This window comes from Microchirus variegatus (assembly GCF_963457635.1).
Source record: "Microchirus variegatus genome assembly, chromosome: 15".
NCBI lineage: Eukaryota > Metazoa > Chordata > Actinopteri > Pleuronectiformes > Soleidae > Microchirus > Microchirus variegatus.
This window is the reverse complement of record NC_139816.1, coordinates 12,051,313-12,074,257: the sequence shown is the minus strand read 5'-3', so window position 1 is coordinate 12,074,257 and position 22,945 is coordinate 12,051,313. Positions and strand designations below refer to the sequence as shown.

The window sequence follows — 22,945 nt, the reverse complement described above, 5'->3', positions numbered from 1 at the left end:
TCCATGTGAAAAGACAACAAAAGTCATGTGTTAATCTCCACCCGTGGCTCATTGTATGTGCACAGAGAATGGTTGTGTACCGTTTCCGCCTTTTACCTTTTCAAAACCCCCTTTTTTTTCTCCGTTATTTCCAGTCAACATTGATTGCATTTGAATAACGAGTCAAATTGGACTTGATTAAATATTACCATACACAGTCAGAGCATTTCTCCAAAATAAAAGGCATGTTTTCTCTCAGTTGAAATGCAAGCAGTGCATCAAGTGACAGCTGAGCACTCACTCAGACGAGCCCTTTGTCTGATGATTGACAAAAGTGTCATCTGTTAGGGTTAGATTAGGTTAAAGTTGTGAAGTCTGACAACAAAAAAAAATCATGTAGAAACTGTAGCTCATCTGTAGGAATTTAGCTGATGCCTGTTGCCACAAAGGAGCAGATAACGCTTCATTTGCTGCTTTATAGTCGTCCCTTTTCTGTCACTCAAAAAAAAATCTCCTCTTCCTCTCCTTGTCCTGTAGACTCTCGTTTCCCGAGCCCGAGGCTGCCGTCGCGGCCCAGCAGGAAGCGCCCGCTGCCTATCTCGCCGCTCTCCGAGCACAGCTTTGACCTGCAGAACATGATTCGCAACTCGCCCAACTCTCTCGTCACCATGCTCAACAACTCGCGTTCCAGCTCCTCCACCAGCGGCTCCTACGGTCACCTCTCCGCTGGAACCATCAGGTAGAGCGAAATCATTCACATTACCAAGTGTATATTATAAGAAACCTCAAAAGACATTCTGGCCCTTTTAGTCGGGGTACATGAACATGTCTGGCTCATTTCCCTCCCGTTATTTAATCATTTATTTAAAACATTCAACTTTTCTCTGCCATATTTCCCACTGAAAATGAATGGAGCCTTTGTCTGCATTTGATGTGAACTGTGGTAAATGAGTAAATGACCAAAAAAATTGAGTAAACAAGAAAACAGCGGTTGGGGAAAAGCTGACTCAGCACTTCAACTATGGAGTTGGCAACCAAATAAGAGTAATAAAGAACAGGGAAAAACAATACTTGGAATTACACAACATTTTTACATATAAAAAAATTCCATTGTTTATTGCTTTGAAAGGAATCACACTTGTTTACTTCATCACAGAAACAGAAATGACCACTAAGACCACGGAGAAAGACGTTTGCATATTTTCTGTGGCTCACAATTTTGAAATAATTACCCTGATGATGTCATAGTGGTGTCAAAAGGGCTATTTTGGCTTGTGCCACATGTGAGGTTCTAGTTTGTACTTTTAAAAGATGGGTATATATTTCAAACTCTCCTGCTTCTAAGTGTCCCACTTTTATGGATTATCCCCTTTAGTTTGTCAGGACGTCTCTCAGGAGTTTTGATTGACCGTGGTTTCATCAAGGTGGTCACACAGGGACTCACATGTGCCAATAATAATATAGCCAATACAGGATCTATCCAGGGGGAGTTGTGTTATGAATCATTGATTGGTATTTTTCATGCAAACATGCAGACTCATTTACCTTAATAATCTTAATAAAGTCTTTGCACTGGTCTCAAGATTTGATTTGTGTACAATGTTTGTCTTAATTTGGCTTAGACTCCATGATGCATCACCAGGTAAAAACAGAATCCATCTATAATGTTACTAGGGCTGCAACTAATGATTATTTTCATAATTTTCTCGATGAATCAAGTCTAACAACTGTTTTAATCAATTTTGTTTTGTTTCTGTAAAAAAAAACGTCCATGTCCTCATCGCGATGGACCTTAGAAACGTCGCATTCCTCACCACTAGTAGGTACAATGAATTCTGGGGCATATGCATCAAAGAAATGGGTAAACGAAGTATGCGAATAAGTTCATGTGTGTGTGTGTGTGTGTGCGTGCGTGTCGTCCCTGTCAAACCCTCATGTGGGTGATGATCTCCCAGCCAGCCAGTCAGCCTCTGCCTCCCCGGGCGGCTCGTGTCAGTCATCACGCTCTCCTCGCGTGGGAGCGTCACATACATCACACCCCTGGAACCAGAGGCGAGTAAAAAGGAGAGTGGAAAGGGACGAAGACGAGAGAGGAGAAGAGGAAAAGATCCATTGCCCCCACCCAGAGCCATTGATCAGCGATCTGTAAGAAGAACCTGATCAATCACGCCGCCTTGCTCAGGCCACTGTCTCGCTGACAGGACCCAAATAACCTGAGCCAACAGAGTGATGAGTGATATGACAAGCGCGTGGGCCCCCAAATGTGTCGCGGCCCATTGATTTCCACTCGGCTCATAATAAGATCAGCAGACATATGGGTCGCAGTGCGAGCGGAAAGCGTCAGCGGTCAGGATGAATGGAGGCCGCTGCTGCGGAGCCACACAGACCTGTGTTTATCTGGTGGTTCACCTGTGGTTACACAAACCCCCGGAGGAGATTCAGCGGCTTCTGCTGGGATCTTTCCGGGTAAACACACTCGGATCGGACCGAAAGGGTAAATAAACTGAGGGGAAGAAGTCCGTCACTGGATTAGGGACATCATTCTGCCTTATTTACAAGGCTTTTGCGATACACACTCCGCGGGTTGTTTATCATCTGCATCATTTGCCTGGTGGAAGTATGACATACTGCCTTACACAGAACCGCAAGATAATTCACTCTGTGTTTACAAGCTGAACATTCAGTGGCGGGGATTTTGCCGGCAGCCAACGTGGTTCCAACATTACCACACTGTCTCCTGTCTGATTGTCCTCAGGGACGAGGAGCTATGCAGAACAATCCATTTATTCACTGCCTTTTTTTTTTTTTTTTCATTTTTTGCCTCATTGCATCCACAACTGATGTTTTAGGGAAGTTGTACTTTGAGTTTTATGAGGGATGTAACGATATTGTCGATGATGCCTGTTAAGAATTCCACAATATGACATTTATTGGGATACTCTGGCTGCAGTGTGTTTACAGACCCTATGAAATCTTTAATGTCCTGAAAATGGCTGGAGGGTATACATTAGCTGAAACATCCTATTTAACATCCTAACTGTTATGGGGGACTTTTCTGGTCTGGCTGGAATTTTCTTCTCAAATCTTTTCTTGGAGATGTTTTGCCAAGTGGCTTCTTGTATTACTCTTATTCCCCCGACGTGAAGGTCACCACAGTCTGGCTGTGCCTGCATCTTTTTTTTTTTTTTTTTTTTGCATACCACTGGAAATGCTGAGAGGATCCACAATTTCAAAGAATGCAAAGGATGACGATTCTACACATGGGACAATCGGTCTCAGTCACTTCCATCCACGCTGCTAATCTGCGGCTGCAATGAAAAACTTGCTCGAATTTGCTTGATAGACTTATCCTTTGATATTATCACAGGTACAAAGACTGTTTTGTTCTTGCGATGTAATGAAATTGACAAAACCTTTTAGAGTTTTTTCTCCAATATCACTGTTTTGGAGCACTCATGCCTCCTGATTTGAGTCTTGGTTCAAATACTGTTCAGATTGATGCGTTGGAATGGTTGTGTTGGCCTTGAACAGGTGCCGGAACAGGTGCCGGAAAGTCAACTAATATTTAACTGTTTTTGTTGCCCTCTTTCTGCTCTCTCCAGCCCGGCGTTGAGCTTCGCCTATCCTCCAACCCCCGTGGCTTTGCACATGCACCAGCAGCTGATGGGCCGTCAACCGGGCCTCGTGGGCTCTGCGTTTGGCCACAGCCCGCCCCTCATCCACCCGACGCCAGCCTTTGCCACCCAGCGGCCCGTCCCTGGCATCCCCCCCTCTGGACTGAGTGCCAGCGAGCGCTCCGTCGTCTCCAACGACTCCTCACAGGTGAGCGCGTCGGCAGGCGCCCGTGCGATTCATCATCGCGGGTAATAGATAGCGGCGTCGAATGCCAACCGCATCTCGAAATGTAGCGAGCCAACGTGATACAGGCAGGACCCCCCCCTCCGTGTGCTCATCTCCTGGGAGTTTTCCTCCCTACTTGTGTTGTCTCTTGTTTTTCCACCGCTGAGCACGACCCAGAATGTGCCTGCAGCAAACAACAAGGGGCTTGTTAGCATAGAATCCCACTGCTGACTCCATTAATCACTAGAGAGAGAACAAGGATATAGAGAGGGAATATTGACATGGATGGATGGATCCAAAGGGGCTTTTTCTCTCCTTCCTCAACCCTTACTGTATGTGCGGGCCCACGTTTTAAGTAAATATTCCGCGTATATTACCACTCCTCCCTGCTGTTTCCATTTCTTCAGTTTTGTATCATCACAAATGAGGCCTCACTCAAATTGGGAGCACCAAAATTGCCTTTTCCTCCTTCTGACAAAACAAGAATATTGCTTAGGGGCCACAGTTGAATCTCATATCTTCCACCGAAAATAGCAAGGCCAGTGTGTTACATCATGTTATGCATTGCAAGAATTTCCAGGAACAAAAGTAAACTTGTTTTCCTTCTAATAACTTTAAAATGTATGTGCTAATACTACTATTATAAGGTGCGCTTGGTTCATAACAAGAATTCCCCCAAAGGGCAAATTTAAAGCAGGGCCAAAATCAGGTCATCCATCGGTTCGGAGTTTGGTTCAGGGAATTGTTCCACGAGTTTGTTTTAATTGCAATGATTAGGGAAGCTAATGTGATACAGGGAATTGCATAGTTTTTCATTAGTGCAAAGCTGTTGTTGCCTGGGTCTGAGGATACAGAATCATTATGGTTCAACCACAGGCTGATTAAGGTAATGATATCAGGTTAGAAGCCTTTTTAATAGAACTCTTAAATAAGAAATATTGTGAAATTAAAAAAAGACTTAATTGTCTGTATTGTCAACAACAGCCTGCTATTGGAGGCTCAAAATGATGAAATCCAACTCGTGTGTTGCCAATTTTTTCTTTCCAACAGACCAAACCGACGAGCGAGTCTGCTGTGAGCAGCACAGGAGACCCGATGCACCACAAACGCTCCAAAATGAAACCAGAGGAAGACCTGCCAAGCCCAGGTGTAGTGAGTGTACAGGTGAGGATTTATGAACAACACCAATGTGTATTTATTGATATTTACGAGTTAATATCAGAAAGTATCACTCTGAAAACTGGCCAGTAATCCCAGAAAATCACCAGCCTGACTTGTGGTAGGGGCGGATGAAGAGGGACTTGCCACCTAAGGACAGTATGGCTAAGTTTTTGGGAGGACACTCTTCATAATTGACTCAAAAATGTTATTTAGTACAGACTACTCTGACCAGAAATTGATCTTTGGGACACTAGAAGGAAATAGTTTTTTTAAATTGTTATCTTAAATGGCTGGGAAGTGTTTCCATCTGGAGGGGTGAAAAAAAAAACAGCAGATACAGCATGAGGTGCGTGTGGTGGAAGCCGCAGCCTTTCCTCGATGAGCCCCACACCAACTCCTTACGCTGCCTCAACCTTCCAACTGTGACAGTGAAATATGTCTGAGCTAATAGAGCAACCTACAGCAGGAAGAGGGGGGCGGGGGGGGGGGGGTGTTAGACTCCTCACATGTTTGCCCCGGTCTCGTCGTATAACAAACCTCAAAATACAGAGCACGGCTTTCAGTGCTACATTTCCCGCTCCGCACACTTTTCTCCCAGACAGCCAAACAAGGCCAGATTCACTGGGTCACTGCAGCCCGAGACCTGTAACCAAATCATTTTTGGCAGGTGCCTCTATACTGTAAAAACATCAAGGCGGTGAATAAATTACTTTTACGGCAGAATTGAAGTGACATTTGGAAGCGTTTACAGCCTCGGGGAGTTTATTTACATTAGGGTTTGAATGTCTTTCCCTGTTTCAGGACCATCCCGATGGCATGACGCTGGTGAAGGAGGAAGGAGACAAGGACGAGAGCAAACAGGAGCCGGAGGTGGTTTATGAGACAAACTGCCACTGGGAGAACTGTTGCCGCGAGTTTGACACACAGGAGCAGCTCGTACAGGTGAGAAACGCACATAATACACACACACACACACACACACACCAAATTGGCATTGCAAGGCAATTTTATTTGGACAGCACATTTCATGCAGCGAGGCTCGTCCAAAGTGTTCTGCCGAAAGCAATCAAAACAAGTTTTTTGAAACAGAGCAGAGAGAGCACAGCTGGAAAAGTTCAGATTGGGATGAAATCAGTTTTAAAAGTGTTTCAAACAAGAAAAGATAAAACCTTAACAAACATAAAATTGCGATTAAGTAAACAAAATGTATTAAGACAGGTCATGATTTAAAATACACTTGTGTAGAAGCAGATAATATTAGTTTATAAGTACATAAGAAATACATTTATAAAGGTAAACTGTGGCTCAGGCCTCTTTTCCTGAATTTCACCATCAGAATGTTTGATTGTCTTTTCATACACCAAAAAATTATATTAAGAATGATAGAAAAGAGGAAATGCTATCTCACTTGTTTGCAAATGAGGAGACCAGAGGCAGAGTAAATAAATAAAAAATATAATACGAATGAAGTCCCAAAATAAGACTGAATAAGCGGAATAATAAGTGTATATGTAACAAAATCTACTTATTAGGACATTTTATTTTGAAAACAAAACACCTGATCTCTGGCATGCATTGAAGTCTGGGATGTGTTGTACTTAAAAGGATCCACCGTTGAGTAATGAGACAGCGCTGTGTAATGTTAAGAGCCTTCAACGACTGCCGAACTGCAGCCCAGACACCAAAAAAAAAAAAAACGAACAATGTGTTTTCATTTCTGTGGCTCTGAGAGTTTTCACAGTTGCAACATCCCAGCAACATCAACAGCAGCTGCACTTATTCTGGACAATGCCTCCTGTCAGGCCACAACCCCTGCCTGTGTGTCTGTGCAGCAGCAGCAGCAGCAGCAGCAGCAGCAGCCAACAGTAGAGTCAGAGCAGCAGGCATTGACTGATACTGGCTCCGGATTCCTGATTGGATCCGGGGACGGTGGTAATGGGCTCAAAAGCTGGAGAGCACATCTCACAGCTGAACTGTGCTAACTGATTTTGGTGGTTTAAGCCTCCCAGAGTCAGGATGTGAGCTTTGTGGGCTACGCTGGTCCGACCCTCCTCCTCCTCCTGTCTCTTATCAGAACTCTCACACAGCCCGGGAGATGGATGGCTCTCATCATACAGTGCCCGAGGGGTCACTGTTAAGCTAAATATTAATGACATTATGGCCGTGTTGCCCCCACTATGGCTACTTACACTCGTGCTATTAGCCCTGCTGCTCGCTGGCGGGCCTGTGGACCACGAACCCGTCAGCCCGGCTGAGAGAGAGAGCAGCCTGAAGTTAGAGAAATGGTGAAAAAAAAACACCAATATGATGCTGTGAACAAGGGATGCTGGAGTGCACACACACACACACACGCACATGAAACACACACCGGCACACATCTGATAGAAAGATCCTCAGCTCTCCACAAGCTGTCGACTTGCCGTCTTGACATTGCAATCCTCAGCTGCGGTGGTAACCCCTATCTATAATTGATATCCTCAGCTCGGAATGGGCTGCCTCCCGTGTTTGAAGGGCTCGGCTCAAAGGTTGAGGATCTTGACAACTTCTTGCCCCTGTTTCACGGGGCCAGATGGGTTAAGGTGGTGGTGGTGGTGGTGGTGGTAGTGGGAGAGGAGGGGAGGCTGGTTTCTTAATAGTGGAAAAGCTCGCGCTCATCCTCTCTCGTCTGTACTGTACTGTAGTCACACCAGGTGGCCCATCTGAACAAAGACATCCTTTTCCACGCGCTGTTAAGTTGAGCTACGATTGTAGCTGTAGCAGGAACGTTCAAATGCCCTTGTATTAAAGCAATTAGCGAGGCACGATATTGGACTTTTTGCCGACATCCGAGATTGCGGGGAGCGCTTGGGCTGATAGCGGATTTTTTTGCTGAGAAATTAACACAATATTTTGCATACTCATGGAGCAGCAGAGGTGGATGTAGAATTTCTTCATTGTGAAAAATAAACAAATGAAAAAATTATAGGTGGAAAGTCAAGGAGGTTTTAAGTCAGTCATATCGGGGGGTCATTGTCGGCTGATATTGTGCCGATAAGCAACAGCTACACTAGGTGGATTATGCAAGGCCATGCGCCATTGCACGTGATGCTGAATCAGTTGAAGGTTGAGATGCACGCACTGCACCAGTGTACTTGAAAAGTCTGTTTTTTTTTAGAAAAAACGCACCAAGAGTCCTGTCATTTCTCCATAAACCCCATCCAGCTTTACCTTTACCGACCCGCACTTATCCCCCCCGATCTCCGCGTAGACGGACGCCAACGAAAAATCCTGATTATACTTTTCCTTACTTCTATCTTGGAATTGTTATTTCTACATTCCCGAGCGTGCGACGTTCTTTATTTTGCATTTTTATTCCTCATTTTCTATGCACACGCAGATATGCAGAGAGATGCCAATAAAAGTCTTCGCCTACAGAATCCCTGCCCTCTAATTCAGCAGAGCGGACGGGGAAAATGCTCTTATCTCTACGCACCCCCTCCTCAGTAATAGGATAAGTACAGTATTTGGACCACAGTGGCTCTCGTCTCACACTGGGAGGGGTGTTAAAGGGGTGGTGGGGGGATTTTCATATAACCAAACAATGGCACGTCCTTTCCCTTCCCCCTGTACTTGTCTTCTGAAAAATGGCTTTGGGGGGGAAAAACATGATAAGGAGAAAAAAAAAAAATATGCAAGTTTCTCCTCGGTTGTAACCATTTTACAGCACGAGCTTCTGCACAAAGTCAAACACGGATTCCGATTCAGCGGTGGACGTCTTTAAACAATCGGTACATTAAATATGACATTCGTAAAAAAATTATCTACATGCAAACATCTGACTGATGTTGCCACCCTCCCTACCCATGGTTTAAACCAGGAAATGGTAGAATAATAAGACATCAGCGACAAAAACCATGACGAAATCCAGGATGGTACATTTGTCGTAGTGATGAAGAGACAGATTTTATGCTCAATCAGCTTGAAGAATTGTTCAATGTTTTTACGTTCGGAATTAAACCAGGCTCCTATTGGATGAAACCATCTGTCAATTACACGGGTGTCAAATCACATGTCCTATAATTTAACATTTATTTTCCAGAATTTTTTGACATAATATTGACATAAATCTTTGGTGTTCGAGTTAACAGTTTAAAAAAAACGTCTCTGTGAAGTATTTAAAGTAACGGCGGCATCCTCGTTTTTCTTTGCGGTTGGCCTAATTCTACAATTAAGCCTCCACACCACCCTCAGCGCTCACCACCTTGTTCAAAAGCACTCCTGTCGAGCTCGCGCTGCATATTTTCTACGCTCTCAAACACGCTCCTCACCATGACGCGCCACATCGGTTTTTTTTTCCTTTATCATCTACGTTTAAGTGCTCTCGGTGCAGCCGATAAGATAATCATCAGATCTATGCAATTTAGCTCACTTATCTGCCCAACCCAGTCAGCAAAAGCGAGGCGGGTGTCAATTTTTAGTTTTGCTGTATTTATTTCATTTATTACATTTCAACTCCGTACCTCTCTATCTCCCTCTCCACTCAGCTCCACATTCTTTTGCTTCCCCCCCTTTTTTTTGGGCACAAACCTCTCCCTCTCTCATTTTCTGTTTCATTTTTTTTTTTTCCCTTGGAGGGAGCACTTTTTAAAGATAAGGCCTGGTGGCTTCTTTAATGTCTCTCTTCTGAAGTGGGCTTTTTTCCCCCCACTCTAAACTGCCAACCCCACACTCTTATAATTCCCTAATATGGCCTGGCTCAACAATCTTTTAGCATTTTCCTGTTGATCTATAAGTGATCATCCACTGTGGAGGAATCTGTAAAGGAACCGTTTTCAGTGCATGTTGGCCACATGAGACAGCAGTGAGCAATGACAAAAAACTAATATGGTTTTAATGCGAGATTATCAAGTTTTAAGAAGCATAAAAGCAGTTTTTTTAGCTTTTTTTTAAAATAATTTTCAGCTTTTTCTGTTTTTAAGTGTATGTATATGAGGGAAAACTCTTGTGTATGTGTACAATGAGATTTTTGACTTTTTTTGCACTTCATGAATGAAAAAAAACATCATGATTAATCAGGAAAATAATCGACAGATTCACCAAGAATAAAAAATATCCGTTAGCCGTGGCTCTAAAGTTCAGAATCCAAGCTGCAATTGAAAGCTTGCATGGAACTGACATTGGAGGATGCTGAAGACCTCATATGGTGTGTGTGTGTGTGATGGGGTTGGTGGGCTGTGTTTGTGTGTGTGTGTGTGTGTTCTGACAGCTCATCAGGTCTTCTCTATACCCACCGCAGTCGACCACTCGGTTACCGGTCGTCTAAATTGGCAGCGTGGTGATGTCCCCGTCCTTAGGTGGGAGCTGGCTCTCCCCCGTGTCGCAGCCTTGTCGAGGCGGTCGCTGTGCGCTTCCCCGGTGTTACAGCAAGATAAACGCGGGCCGCCGCCGTCTAAAGGCAGCCCCCCACTCTGGCTGCCGGCGCAGGGCCTTTAATTGGCAAAATGCAGATTTTTTTTGATCAGGAGGAGGATTAGGCCCCTTATCTGTCTAGAGTATCTTATTCTAAGATGAAAAGACTGTGCTGAATTACACATGCCAATTCTAGCTCCCTGCCCCCTGCTCACTCACTTACATCCTCCCTCCTTCCCTCCTTTACTCAGTCCCCCCCCCCTTTTACTCCCTCCCCCCGCCTTTGCCTTTTTTCATGCTTTTTCCTCTCTCTTTACACAAAGCACTTCAGCGACTGACATCACAAAAGAGCGTATGATTTATTAGGCAGTGTTTGATAAAGCTAAACGGTGTTGCGGGTCCCACAGCTTAGTGAAATTGCCTTGTAAACAGGCCCGCTTTTCATGCACACTTGCATTCTAATGCATGCGGGCTGTGTCCCGGAGAGGGTTTGATAAGGAGACATGGAGATGGATACTGAAGTAGGCAAATGCTGGGAAACGCTAAAAACAAACAGAAGAGATATGAATCTGTGTATTACAGGAATGCATATACAGTGTCATAGGGGATGGGAAATAATTTGAAATCAGAAGCTTTAGTGCATTTTTTTCTTTAAGTTCACATATGAAATATGTTGTGTGCGTTTGAACACTGCACCTATAAGAAGTAAGGCCTTGTGCTATAGACGATTTGAAAACTACACCTCCAGAGGATAGGATGGAAGAAGCAGTTGGCCACCAGGGGGAGACTCTTCTTGGTCTATGAGAAAATTAGCTTCTTCTGCAATTCTCACTCGATTAAACGCTAGTTTCAGTTGTTCTTAAATTGAACATGAGGTCAATTTTGTTAATTTTTGTTCCCATTTAGCGCAAAATAGACAAAAGAAAAAGCACCAGTGTGATTGACAGCTGGTGTTGTCCAATAGGAGCCTGATTGCATCCGTTCACTTCCGGTCTCAAAAACCGACACGGTGCCAGTCAAATCGAGAATCTCAAGGCTTTGGCTACGGTTTGCCACTTGGCTCATACGATCGCAAACACGAGTTCTTCTTTGGAAAATGGTTGAAACCTATTTCATGTTGCCGCAGAATGAGTAGAGCTTTGATTCACTTTGCTCGTTCTCATTTCTTTCAGTTGCATCAGACACCGCTGAGACTGTATTTGCATTGTTTTTGTCTTGAAAATGTAGAATCCAAGAATGAAATATACTTGGTGTTTTTTTTGTTTTTTTTTGTTTTTTTTGCTTTTTATGTTAAAGAGTATTTTGGCTTGGAAATGTGTCTGCACCTGTGTGTGTGTGTGTGTGTGTGTGTGTGCACCCCCTGTATGTTACAGACGGCCTCAGTGTCCCCAGTGTATGCGTCGCCGGCGCTCCCCGTCGTGCGACTCCCTCCTAAATCCATCTTGGTGGCGTTTTTACAGTTGTTGGCCAATAAGCTGGCAGGGGGAAGATGAATAACCTGCCGCGCTGCCGCTATCAGCACCTGTTTGTCGATTTAGCCGGCCAACGGGGCCTGTCTGCTCAGCATGGAGATTATTGATTCAATAAAAATTGCCATTAGATCATGCCATTAGGTTTCTCAGAGGCCCCTCTCCTCTCATGCTGCCTGTCCTCCTCTCTGTCAGCTCGGAGGCTCATGCATCACACCCGTCAACGACCTCCTTCATTTGTACAAACACGGTGTGAGTGTGTATCCATCTCTGTGTGTGTGTGTGTGTGTGAGAACTCGTGCCAGCTGCCTGCGTGATCCAGCACCACTACACTCTCCCATCGCTCTCAGCCCCGGAGATATTGAACGGTGCTCACAACAGACCGATCGTTTGCCACAGGGATTCCCTCACAGAGAGGGAGAAAAGGAGAAGACAAGTCAGGTTTTTTCTGAGGCTCTGACCCGAGCAGCGGAGGAGATCAATCTTGGGGAAACTTCACTAATGTCCGCGGTCATCCAGTCCCCAATCATTTTCCCTGAAATTAGTCTTGTTTTGTCACTTTAAAATTAAAAAAATGTCAAGTGAGAATAATGGAGGTCCTTTGCGGATACATTCGTGTCAGTTTTACGCTTTGCTTTTGCTGCTGCTCCCCCGCTGACTCATTTGTCGATACCCCCTCCTTTAGTATCACTGGGGATGCGAGTGCAGCGGTTTGTAGTTGGAAGAGACTCAGGGTCAAGATGGCTTGGAAAAAGAATAAAAGGGTAGTTTCCATTGGATGTCATGGTCATAGTTCTGTGTCGGGTCATGACCTGGCCAGTGGGCAGGGAAGTAGGAAGGGTACAAAGACGCCATTATGAGAGCAGTGTCATGCCTGCAGGGTAACTGACCCTGGATACTTTATGTACTTTGCGAGTAAGTGCTCAAAGAAAAGTGTGTTTCCCCCAGATATTCAAGAGCATTCAGAGTCAAGTCTCTATTTATCTCCCTTCCATCTCTCCTGTTGCCATCCGTCTCTCTCCATTCACCCCCGAGGTAAAAAGATTCTTCTTTGCTGCTCAGGAATGTAATTATACCGGTTTCTGTTGGTCAGGATATTGTGTCTGTCTCTCTGGGTTTAAATTGCTCTCTGAGAGGCACTTCAGAGGCCACCACACAGTGTTGTCTATGAAAGAGGGCCAGATGTTTACTTCATCCCCAGAGGATGACCAGAGGTCTGCATGTATTGTTCCCCTGCAGTTCTTTCAGTCTTCTGTAACATTTACCTTTTAAAAGACAGTTTGGAATAAAGATGGCTAAAAGGTGCTCGCAAATACTGTATAATGCTTGACTGGAGTTGTAAAGCCCTCGCATTTCAAGTTTCTTGACTGAACTTCAGATTTCTCGCCGTGTCCCTGCACCTCCCTCCCTCCCTCCTTCGCTCTCCCTCCACCCGTTCCTTCTAAAGTCTCAGATTGGAAGTTGCCACGGCAGCACAACTGTCAGCACTTGTCATAGAGGGGTGAGGGCCCAGTGTGTGATGCGAAGTGACGGGGGTTTTATTTGAAAATCCTGCTCAGATTGGACAGTGAGGTTCACAAGTCTGCCTTCTTTGCCTCGCCTTTGTGAAGGTTTCAGCATTTCGGCAAGGTAGAAAAAGAGAATGACTGCGAAGGAAGGAAAAAGACCTACGGGGCGAAATAAGATGGAAGAAATGAAAATACCGAGATTGTTTTATTTGCCTTTTCACAACAAATCATTTTCAAGTCAAGTTACATCACAATAAGTCCTTATGCCATCCATCCACCATATGTACAAGAGCTTATAATGAATTTGCTCTGGTTTAACTTCTTGCATCTTCTTTACCAGCACATCAACAATGACCACATCCATGGGGAGAAGAAAGAGTTTGTTTGCCGGTGGGAGGAATGTTCTCGAGAGCAGAAGCCCTTCAAGGCTCAGTACATGCTGGTGGTCCACATGCGCAGACATACCGGGGAAAAACCACACAAGTGCACAGTAAGGATTCTCCTGTTGGCACACTCGACTTGGGGTTATTTGCAGATGACAAACCGCTTAGCATGTAACCTGTTGACGTTCTCTTCCTACACTTTCCTCCCGCAGTTTGAGGGCTGCAGCAAGGCCTACTCCCGTCTGGAAAACCTTAAGACTCACTTACGCTCCCACACTGGAGAGAAACCATATGTGTGCGAACATGAAGGCTGCAACAAGGCCTTTTCCAACGCCTCAGATCGGGCAAAACATCAGAATCGCACGCACTCGAACGAGGTACCGACTAACAATTCCAGACATTATTGACTTGTGCTCAAAACGCAACATGCTGCTCATATCTCATCTTTTTTTTTTCTCCCTCATTTTTCATTTTCAGAAACCATATGTGTGTAAAATCCCGGGCTGCACCAAGCGCTACACAGACCCCAGCTCCTTACGCAAGCACGTGAAGACGGTGCACGGTCCCGAGGCGCACGTCACAAAGAAACAACGCGGGGATTACCCACGCCCTCCACCGCAGCCTCGGGAGCCAGGGGGCAACAACCAGGGCAGGTCGCCAGGGCAACTGCCCCTGGGTGGTTATACAGACCAAAGGGAGTACAACCACGCTACCTCAAAACAAGACGATTGTCTGCAGGTCAAGTCCATCAAGACAGAGAAACCTATGGTGAGACTTAATGTCAGCGTTTATTGTCCACTCTCTCCTTGATACTTACACCGTTTTTAGAATGATTTAGATTTACTTACATCCACTTTGATACTAATTTCTTTAAATAATATTGGAGTATTTCTGTCCACATGTAACACTGACGTCTTCTAACGAGTAAATGTTTTCTTCTGTTCGCTGCTTCGGCATGTCTCTCCCTTTCTTTCTAAGGACAGTGGGTAATCAGGTGAGACAGATAGGTGTCCCTTCACATGACATTCTTGTTCTTGATCATCTTTTTTTAATCATCGTTTTTGAATCGTCTCCACATAAGTTGCATGACGCTTTCCACCCAGAAACACTTCTTCATCCCTCACGTCCATACAAAGATTATTCCTCTCATTTTATTGGACAACACTTTTGTTGTTGTTGTTGTTGTTGTTGTTGTGGTTGTTGTTACCAAAGGTGATGCATTTCTGTGAGCAGTGGCCTCGGCTTTGGCGAGAACCAAGCGCTGTTCTAACCATGCCTTCTTTATGAACCCCATTCAAACACTTGCTTGCATTCGGTGCCAAAAAAAAGTGATCCCATTATTCCTCAGTGCAACATAGTTCCTCCGATTCAGTAAACAACCTCATTAGGCACTAGCCAGTCTCACAAGAGGCCGTTATCCAATTTGTATTCTCTGAAAACAACCCAAAACACACGATTTTCTCGTTTAAAGTTCCTGAGCGGATCCCGGGGGGGAGGCATTACTCATGCCTTAGTAATGTGCAGAACAGTGTTTACCAAACACCTCTTGTCACAAAAAGAATAAAGAGAATGTTTCATAATTGTCAGTAAATACTTCTTCAATAATTATCCTGCCTTAGATTACGGGAAATGCATCGTTCAAAGCATCACATTTTACTTTTTTGCGACATGAAACCGTTTATGTCTTCCTCTGTGATACGTACATGAAACTTGATTATCATCAAATTTGTGATTTTCTTTCTCTTCTCTTTCTTCCCGATTGTCATCACCAGACGTCTCAGCCAAGCCCTGGCGGTCAGTCTACATGCAGCAGTGACCAGTCCCCCATCAGCACCTATCCCAGCAGTGGAGTCCAGCTTGCTGTGAGCGCCGGACGCTCACCAGGGGAGGGGCTGGAGGAGGACGAGGAGAAAGAGGACATCGAAGAGGAGGCAGAGGAGGAGTGCAGGGGTCAGCGAGCCCCCATTATGGACTCCACGGTCTCCACAGCAACCGCGGCCATGCTGACCCTGCAGGCGAGACGAAGCGTTGGCCGCCCCCTGCGCTGGATGGAGCACATCAAGATGGAGCGGCTGAAGCAAGTGAATGGAGCGCTGCCCAGGCTGGGGCCCCTGTCCCCTACACCGCCCCCCAAAAGCTCCACTCTGCCCAACATCCTGGGGAAGGGTAAAAATAACTTTTTCAACTTTTTTTATGCTGGAAAATCCTTAAGATTTGTCCAAATGCACTTATAATATTTTACTAAAGCCCACAGCCTTCAAAAACAGCATGTATTGGCCTTATTGCGTTACAAAAAAACACCTGCACACGGTGTACAAATCACTTTTTGAGAATGAATTATCCTGGATACCATCTTGCCCATTTTGCTGAAGCAAGTTCTTGAAATTTATTTCATGCTGGAAAATGGTATCAAGCCCATATCAAGCTGTGAATCATATCAGAGAGAATAGCATGTAACAATGTTTCATGGATGAGTGCTGCCAGTTGTCTCTGGTAACATCTGTTTTTCGGGATCTTGCCGCACTAAAAGTTAAAAAGATAGTCAAGGTCACATCACTTTGATCGAGCAGGGACACACAAAAACTGATTTAGGCCACTTAAAAAAAGGGACTCACCCAATCAAGTCTATGTTGCCTTTGTGACTATGTTAACTTTATCTTCCCGTTAAAGAGCTTTTTCCGATTGGAAACTGCTGAAGTTTATATTGCTTTATAAACCACTTTGTAAACTAGAGAAAACCAGGTATTATACATCAAGGCACACAGTTGCTGATCCACCACTGCCTCCATCATTAAGTTAAGATGTGTTATTTTGTGATTTGGGTTTCTGATATCCTTTGGATAGATTTTATTTAAGTGGCACAAATTTACCAAAAGGACAAGCAGTGAACTGGAAGCCCCTGTGTCCTTGAGATCTAATAACACTGATATTCTCTATGAAATTTGCTGTGTTTTTTTGTTTTTCCGCCGTGAGTGAGAGCAAGCACCTGTGTCTCAGAACTTGAATATTACTTCAACTTATTATCTTCTCTCCCAGCCTCCAGTTATCTACTTTTTGCCTATTAACTTCCTTGTTCACGTTATCTGTGTTCACATTTTCCGTCTCTGTTTCTTCCCAGGATCCTGTCTGGGCAGGCAGTCGGGGGTGTCTGCTCCTCAGCCTCCTGTGCATGTTGAGCTGGGAAGCACAGAGCTAACAGTGCTCAATTTGCTGCGGGATCGGCGTGACAGCAGTGGTAGTGCTACCAGTTCGGCCTACCTGAGTAGCAGCCGGCGCTCATCAGGCATCTCCCCCTGCTTCTCCAGCCGACGCTCCAGCCAGGCTTCCCAGAATGAGGGTACAATGGCAGCCGCCCACCACCGCCGCCTCCATAACCTTAGCTCCACTGACTCTTATGACCCCATCTCTACTGATGCCTCCCGCCGGTCTAGCGAGGCCAGCCACTATGGAAGCGGAGGCGGAGGTGGAGGTGTATTCTCAGGTGGAGGCTGTGCAGGTGTAGGAGGAGTCGGCATTGGAGGAGGTTCTGGCTCTCGGGGGATGCTCACTTTAACCCCAGCACAGCACTATCACCTTAAAGCCAAGTACGCGGCGGCAACTGGTGGCCCACCCCCCACACCCCTACCGAACATGGAGCGCATGAGCTTGAAGACACGCATGGCCATGATGGATGACGGTGGTAGCAACCACTGTTTGCCACCTCTTGTCAGGCCACATCACTGCAACGAGGGCACCAACGGGTACGCTAACGGGTATGTGGGCCAAGCAGGATACAGAAGGAGGGTCTTCTATCCTGGTGAAGGACCACTGAATGGAAACCGCCGGGCCAGTGACCCAGTCCGAACGCAAACTCTTGATACTTGCAGTTTGCCCCCAGTCCAGCGATTCAACAGCCTTAACAACCTCCACCCTCTTCCACCTCTGTCCCATTATTCTACGCCTGAAACTCGCAACTTAAGCTTGCAGAACTACACACGCTCAGAAGGCAACCTGCAGAGAGGTACTCAGCACTCACCCTACACTCCCAGCATCGCAGAACATGCAGCCTTAGAGGCCCTGGCCATGGAGGATGACGGGGAGGCTGGCCTGTTGCTTGGGGATGAGGATATGCTACCTGACGACCTTGTGCAGTATCTCCACTCCCAGGTTCAAGTGGATGGTGGCCCCTACCTGCATATTGAGGACCAAATAGCTTCTAGCCAAAGGGACAACTCGCATCCATCGATTGAGGAGCTTGAACAGATGCAGACATCAGGGTTGAGTATGGACTTCCCTGGGTGCCATAATCTCCAGCAGATAGCAGAGAGGAAGAGTCCCAGCAAGCTTCCCATCCAGTGGAACGAAGTGAGCTCCGGCAGTGCCGACAGGTCCCCTCAGAGGGAACTAAACCACCAAACACAGTGTGCGAGATGGTCAGGCACAGATCATGGACCTGTATCTGCACCATTTGGTCAGTTTGGAAACATGGTAGTTCAGCAGCAAGTGTCCCCCGACTTCCAGAACAGTTGCTCTTTAACTAATCAACCTCAAGGTTCTTGCTGTGTGAACCAGGGGGTCAAGCTAGAGACTTCGCTCAACTCCTGCATGGACATGAGAGGTGTAAATCACAACTCTACCAGGCCCAACTTCTCACAGACCATCAATCAGCCTCTACCCCAGAGCTTCAAACAGCAGGTCTCCAACGGACCTCAAAAACAGAGCCACTTCCAACAGAACCACAACAGCAGCACCTCTTGTCAGGTTGGGAACAACCTAAACCTGAGCAGGGGCTCCATGGACAACCTGCCGAGCCTCTCCCAGGGATCACCCCATCACAATCAGCATGTCCATGTCCCTCGCCCTCCCATTAACGGTTACAGGAACTTGGTCAGGAACCAGCAGTACCTCAATGCTGCGAGCGCCAGTGACGTCCAGCAGCAACAACTGCAGAGAAGTGGGGACCACTGTTCCCTGGCACATCAGGTATCGGGGCTGAAACTGGAGGCCCCAGATCATGGATACTTAGAGCAGGTGACTGGTGACTGCCTCTCTTATGAACCTGCAGATCGTAAGGCCTCCTCATTCCCTGTCCTGGACGAACAGTGCTTGCTCGACTCCATGGCTGAATCAGTGGCTCAAGGGGGCGGCAGCGGCAATGGAAACTCGGTTGCACTTCTCTCCCCTGGTGCAGACCAGGTGACCAGCACAGTGGACGGCAACGTACCCAATGTATTAGATGGGGGGGTAAATCTAGATTTTGGCTCCATGCTGGAGGATGGCTACGATCAGGGTAGCTTGGTGTCGGGGGTGTTGAGTCCTTCCATCTTTCAGGGTCTGTCCAGGACCTCGTCTCGCCTGACAACTCCTCGCGGATCGACAACCTTTCACAGCGTTGCTCCTGGCCTAAACAACATGGCCATCGGGGACATGAGCTCTCTCCTTACTACACTTGCTGAGGAGAGCAAGTTCCTGGCTATCATGCAGTAGCTGCTCTCTCTCTGCTTTCTCCTCCCCCCTAGATAAAAATATTGAAAAAAGATGAGAAGAACTCGGGTGCATGTGAAGATTAAGACAAAAGTGGCAATTACGAGAACTTTATAATGTACTTAAAAGTGTTCTGGAAAAGGCAGTCGCCAAACTTGTTTATTTTGTAGAAAAATATCATCCTGCACAGACACGGGATGTGACAAAATTATGTATAGTTAAATAGTTATATTCCTTTTCTGGAATGAAGGCTATTTTTTGGACGCCCTTCTTTGTATTACTATGTGATGGTGAGCAAAGGCTCACGTCTTTGAAACAGTATTCTGTGTATTGTCACTGTTTTTTGCTGTACACACTGTTGGTAAAAAATAAAAAAAATGCATGCATTTAAGGCTGAACATTGAACACTGTCTATATAAGTACACAGACTAGCCCATGTGCCAAGTATCTTCTGTTCTGAACCCACAGGTACAAAAAAAAAATACATTTTTGTTCTAGCAGGTGAGACATGGGCCATTAACGATGACTTTATAGTATATCATACTTTTTTTTTCTTTTTTTAAATGGTATATTTACATTTGTTGTCATTTTGTTCGTATCTTACTTTTGTGAATCTGTAAATGCTTCTTCTGACTTTTACCAAGTGGTGTTTTTGTCAAGATGGTATCGAGTCCAATAATTGGACCAGGCATTTAAGTCTTCAAGGCGCCATAGATAGATTGTCTACTTGATATCTAACATGGCTTGATTTAGTCTTGTAAGGTACTCACAAGTGTATATAACAAGTGGTTTTTTTTCTATTGTTTGTGATAATCGGTTTGTTTTTTTTTCGTTTGATGATGGATTGCACGGTCATTTGGAGCTGATTTGGAAAAGGACTTTTTTTCTCCTTGATGATCAAAAGGTCACATTTGGTGCTTTATGTTTGCTTTAATGAACTGATATGAGAACTTCATGGTCTGAATCTGTCTTAATGACCACCAGTGGTCGGTCCACAGCACATGGATTTCCCCCACTTGTGACGATAAGTGCTGTAAAGTGATGTGTTTTTTTGTTCCATAGGATATCATCTGTATTGTTTTCTCCAAAGCTCTTAAATTCAGAATGTGTCCTGCATAGAGTATTGCGGTGACTTCATTGACAGTGTTAGTGTTGCCTTGCAGTCGTTCGTGACTGCGCTCAGAATATGGAGTAGTTTACCTTTTATTCAGCATCAAAGCAATGAGGTACAAATTGTTTTATTGCTCTTAGGTACTACCTTTGTCATTTTTTTGTAGCTGTGCATTGGTGGAGTTTTGTTTGTTTTGTTTTTCCTTCAAAGAAGTAGAAATCATTTCCTTTGAAAGAAGGAAATTACACAAGGTATGTGCCTTATTTGCCTGTCGGTAAAGAGAAAGATCACTGCCAATCTTCCATTGTGAATTTTGAAAAAAAAAAAAAACAACAACAACTACAAAATCAAACATGTAAAGTGTCTTGTGAGGCCTGAGAGGAAAAAAAAAATAGGAAAAAGAAATGCTAGAACATTTATATAAGACATGTCTGAATATCAGAAACGTTTGTGAAATGCATTCTACTTTTCTTTGACTTTGCTTTATTTTTTTTATTTTTTTTACGTTTTCACATTTATTGTGCTTTTATATATAATTTGTAAATACAATACTCATTCTGTAGGTTTAGCAGAGGAAATGGGGGAATGTCCCTGGGGCCAATAAAGAACTGACTTTGAAAGCAGGGATTCCCAGGCCCTGGGTAAAGGCCAGACAGATCTGGCTCAGAGCGGAGCTTAAAGTGCCCAGCGCTGCCCCTCCGCCAGAAGAGCCACTTTGCTCTTTTATAACTGACTACAAATGTTTGTATGGTTTTAATAAAAACGGAAATTATATTTTAAGTCTCTTTTCCTCTCTGTAAGCTGGTTTTGGGAGTGTATGAAATGGACTGGTTTGAATTACGCCTTAGTTTTTATAAGATTACTAACCCAAGGTAGAAGATGAAATGGTACTTTCTTATATTATCAAGCATGGACCCACTACAAAATATAAAAACATGCGTTTCCTTGAGAATAACCTGACTATACTATTTTTTTAAATCAGAAAGTTGTCTATTTCAAGTAATCCATTTCAGATTAGCAATGAAAATGTATTATAATTACTGTATAGACTGTACATTTTATATTTTATTTTTAATACATTCATTTATTTATTTAATACATTATTATATTAATAAACATTCTCAAATATACTACTTTAACTACAGTATATACATTAAATAGAAACACTGCTTTTATAGTATAACATGAGTTGAATGAATGCGTTCATTCATGGAGAATACCCAGTGCTTCTGATGCCCTCTTCAGGTCATCACGAGAAATTACATTCCCATTGTGTCATCAGGTGTGTGTGTGTGTGTGTGTGTGTGTGTGTGTGTGTGTGTGTGTGTGTGTGTGTGTGTGTGTGTGTGTGTGTGTGTGTGTGTGTGTGTGTGTGTGTGACAGCAAATTCACATGTTTATTCAAATTAAAATCAGTCATCATAAACCTCATCTCTCGAAACATGCTGAGATTAAAGCGAGTGGTTAGTTGTTAATATCCAGACACATTCATGTTCTCACCCTCTTTTACCAGTGGCTATTTCACTCGGGCACATGTATATTTACAGGCCGCTATAAGGCTGACAGGCCCATCAGCTCCAATCAGAAAAGTCCTTTCAGTGAGCTCCATGCAAGCACATTGAGATCTTGCATCACTCTCCCTAACTTTCCCGGTCAAAGTAAAATGGCAATCTTTTCCAAGCGAGTCTCCCATTATGCTTTTTTTTTTTTTTAGAAGCTCAACACAAGTGCAATCATGCAGAGGAGAAATGAAGGGTACAGTTACGGCCTTTTTTCCACCAGCAAGAGAGCATATAAATTGTTACCAACTGGATACAAGTTAGGTAATTTCTTTACTACTTTGATGATCTGAGGCTGCGGCTGCTTCAGTCAAAAACACTTACAACCTTTCCGACACTCTTTCCATCCTTAGGCTCTTAATAAGATACAAGAATCTACCTCAGAGGAAATGTCAGAAGCAATTTTTGCAAGCGTATGTCCGGTTATGAGATGTGAACATTATGTCCGGTGGTTTTTTATGTACTTAAATCACGTTTAACAAATTGAAGTGAACTTAATCGCTGACATATAGCAGTGATCAACTGATTTCCCTCGTCTGGCAAAATATTTTGATAATCAACTGATCGGTTTTAATGAAATAATTCAGACAAAATCTATTTTCACATTCTTAAATGTGAATATTATATGGTCTCTTGTGCGCCATATGACTGAGAAATTATCAAACATTGGACATTTGACATTTCAAGGTCATCATTCCTTACATTTTCTGGACCAAATTATTAACAGATTAATGGAGAAAATAATCAAAAGGATTAATTGATTATCTTTAGTTGCAACTAATTTGGAACCACTTTTTAAAAATCAACCACATTTAAAATATAATCACCACAGGAGGAAACTAATATCTCCTATTGCTATTCTCATTTTTATATGTATATATATATATATATATGTAAAGCCTGGAAAAAACAATTGAAATAGAGATTCCTGAGCGAGTCTACAGAAATAACCAACGCACATCACAATTTCCACAGCGTGTTGGGGATGAAAAGAAGAAAAGGGGGTTTCGATTTACAATAGGAAACATTTTATTACTAAAAAAAATGTTGTATATTGAAGGTGCTCTTTCAGCAGCGTTTCCACA

At 44.2% G+C, this 22,945-nt stretch overlaps 1 protein-coding gene across 1 annotated transcript in view; it reads left to right on the top strand.

Moving 5' to 3' along the window:
- The window catches only part of gli3 (GLI family zinc finger 3), a gene marked incomplete at its 3' end in the record, with an annotated part of 105,896 nt that extends 86,702 nt beyond the window's left edge, over nucleotides 1–19,194 (top strand). Inside the window, exons 7-15 of the mRNA XM_083901314.1 lie at nucleotides 517–718; nucleotides 3,582–3,801; nucleotides 4,870–4,983; nucleotides 5,782–5,922; nucleotides 13,686–13,835; nucleotides 13,941–14,105; nucleotides 14,206–14,496; nucleotides 15,501–15,894; nucleotides 16,847–19,194. Of these exons, the coding sequence (XP_083757440.1) occupies nucleotides 517–718; nucleotides 3,582–3,801; nucleotides 4,870–4,983; nucleotides 5,782–5,922; nucleotides 13,686–13,835; nucleotides 13,941–14,105; nucleotides 14,206–14,496; nucleotides 15,501–15,894; nucleotides 16,847–19,194 (4,025 nt within the window). The remainder of the gene's footprint in view (nucleotides 1–516; nucleotides 719–3,581; nucleotides 3,802–4,869; nucleotides 4,984–5,781; nucleotides 5,923–13,685; nucleotides 13,836–13,940; nucleotides 14,106–14,205; nucleotides 14,497–15,500; nucleotides 15,895–16,846) is intronic.
- Nucleotides 19,195–22,945: the final 3,751 nt, after the last annotated feature.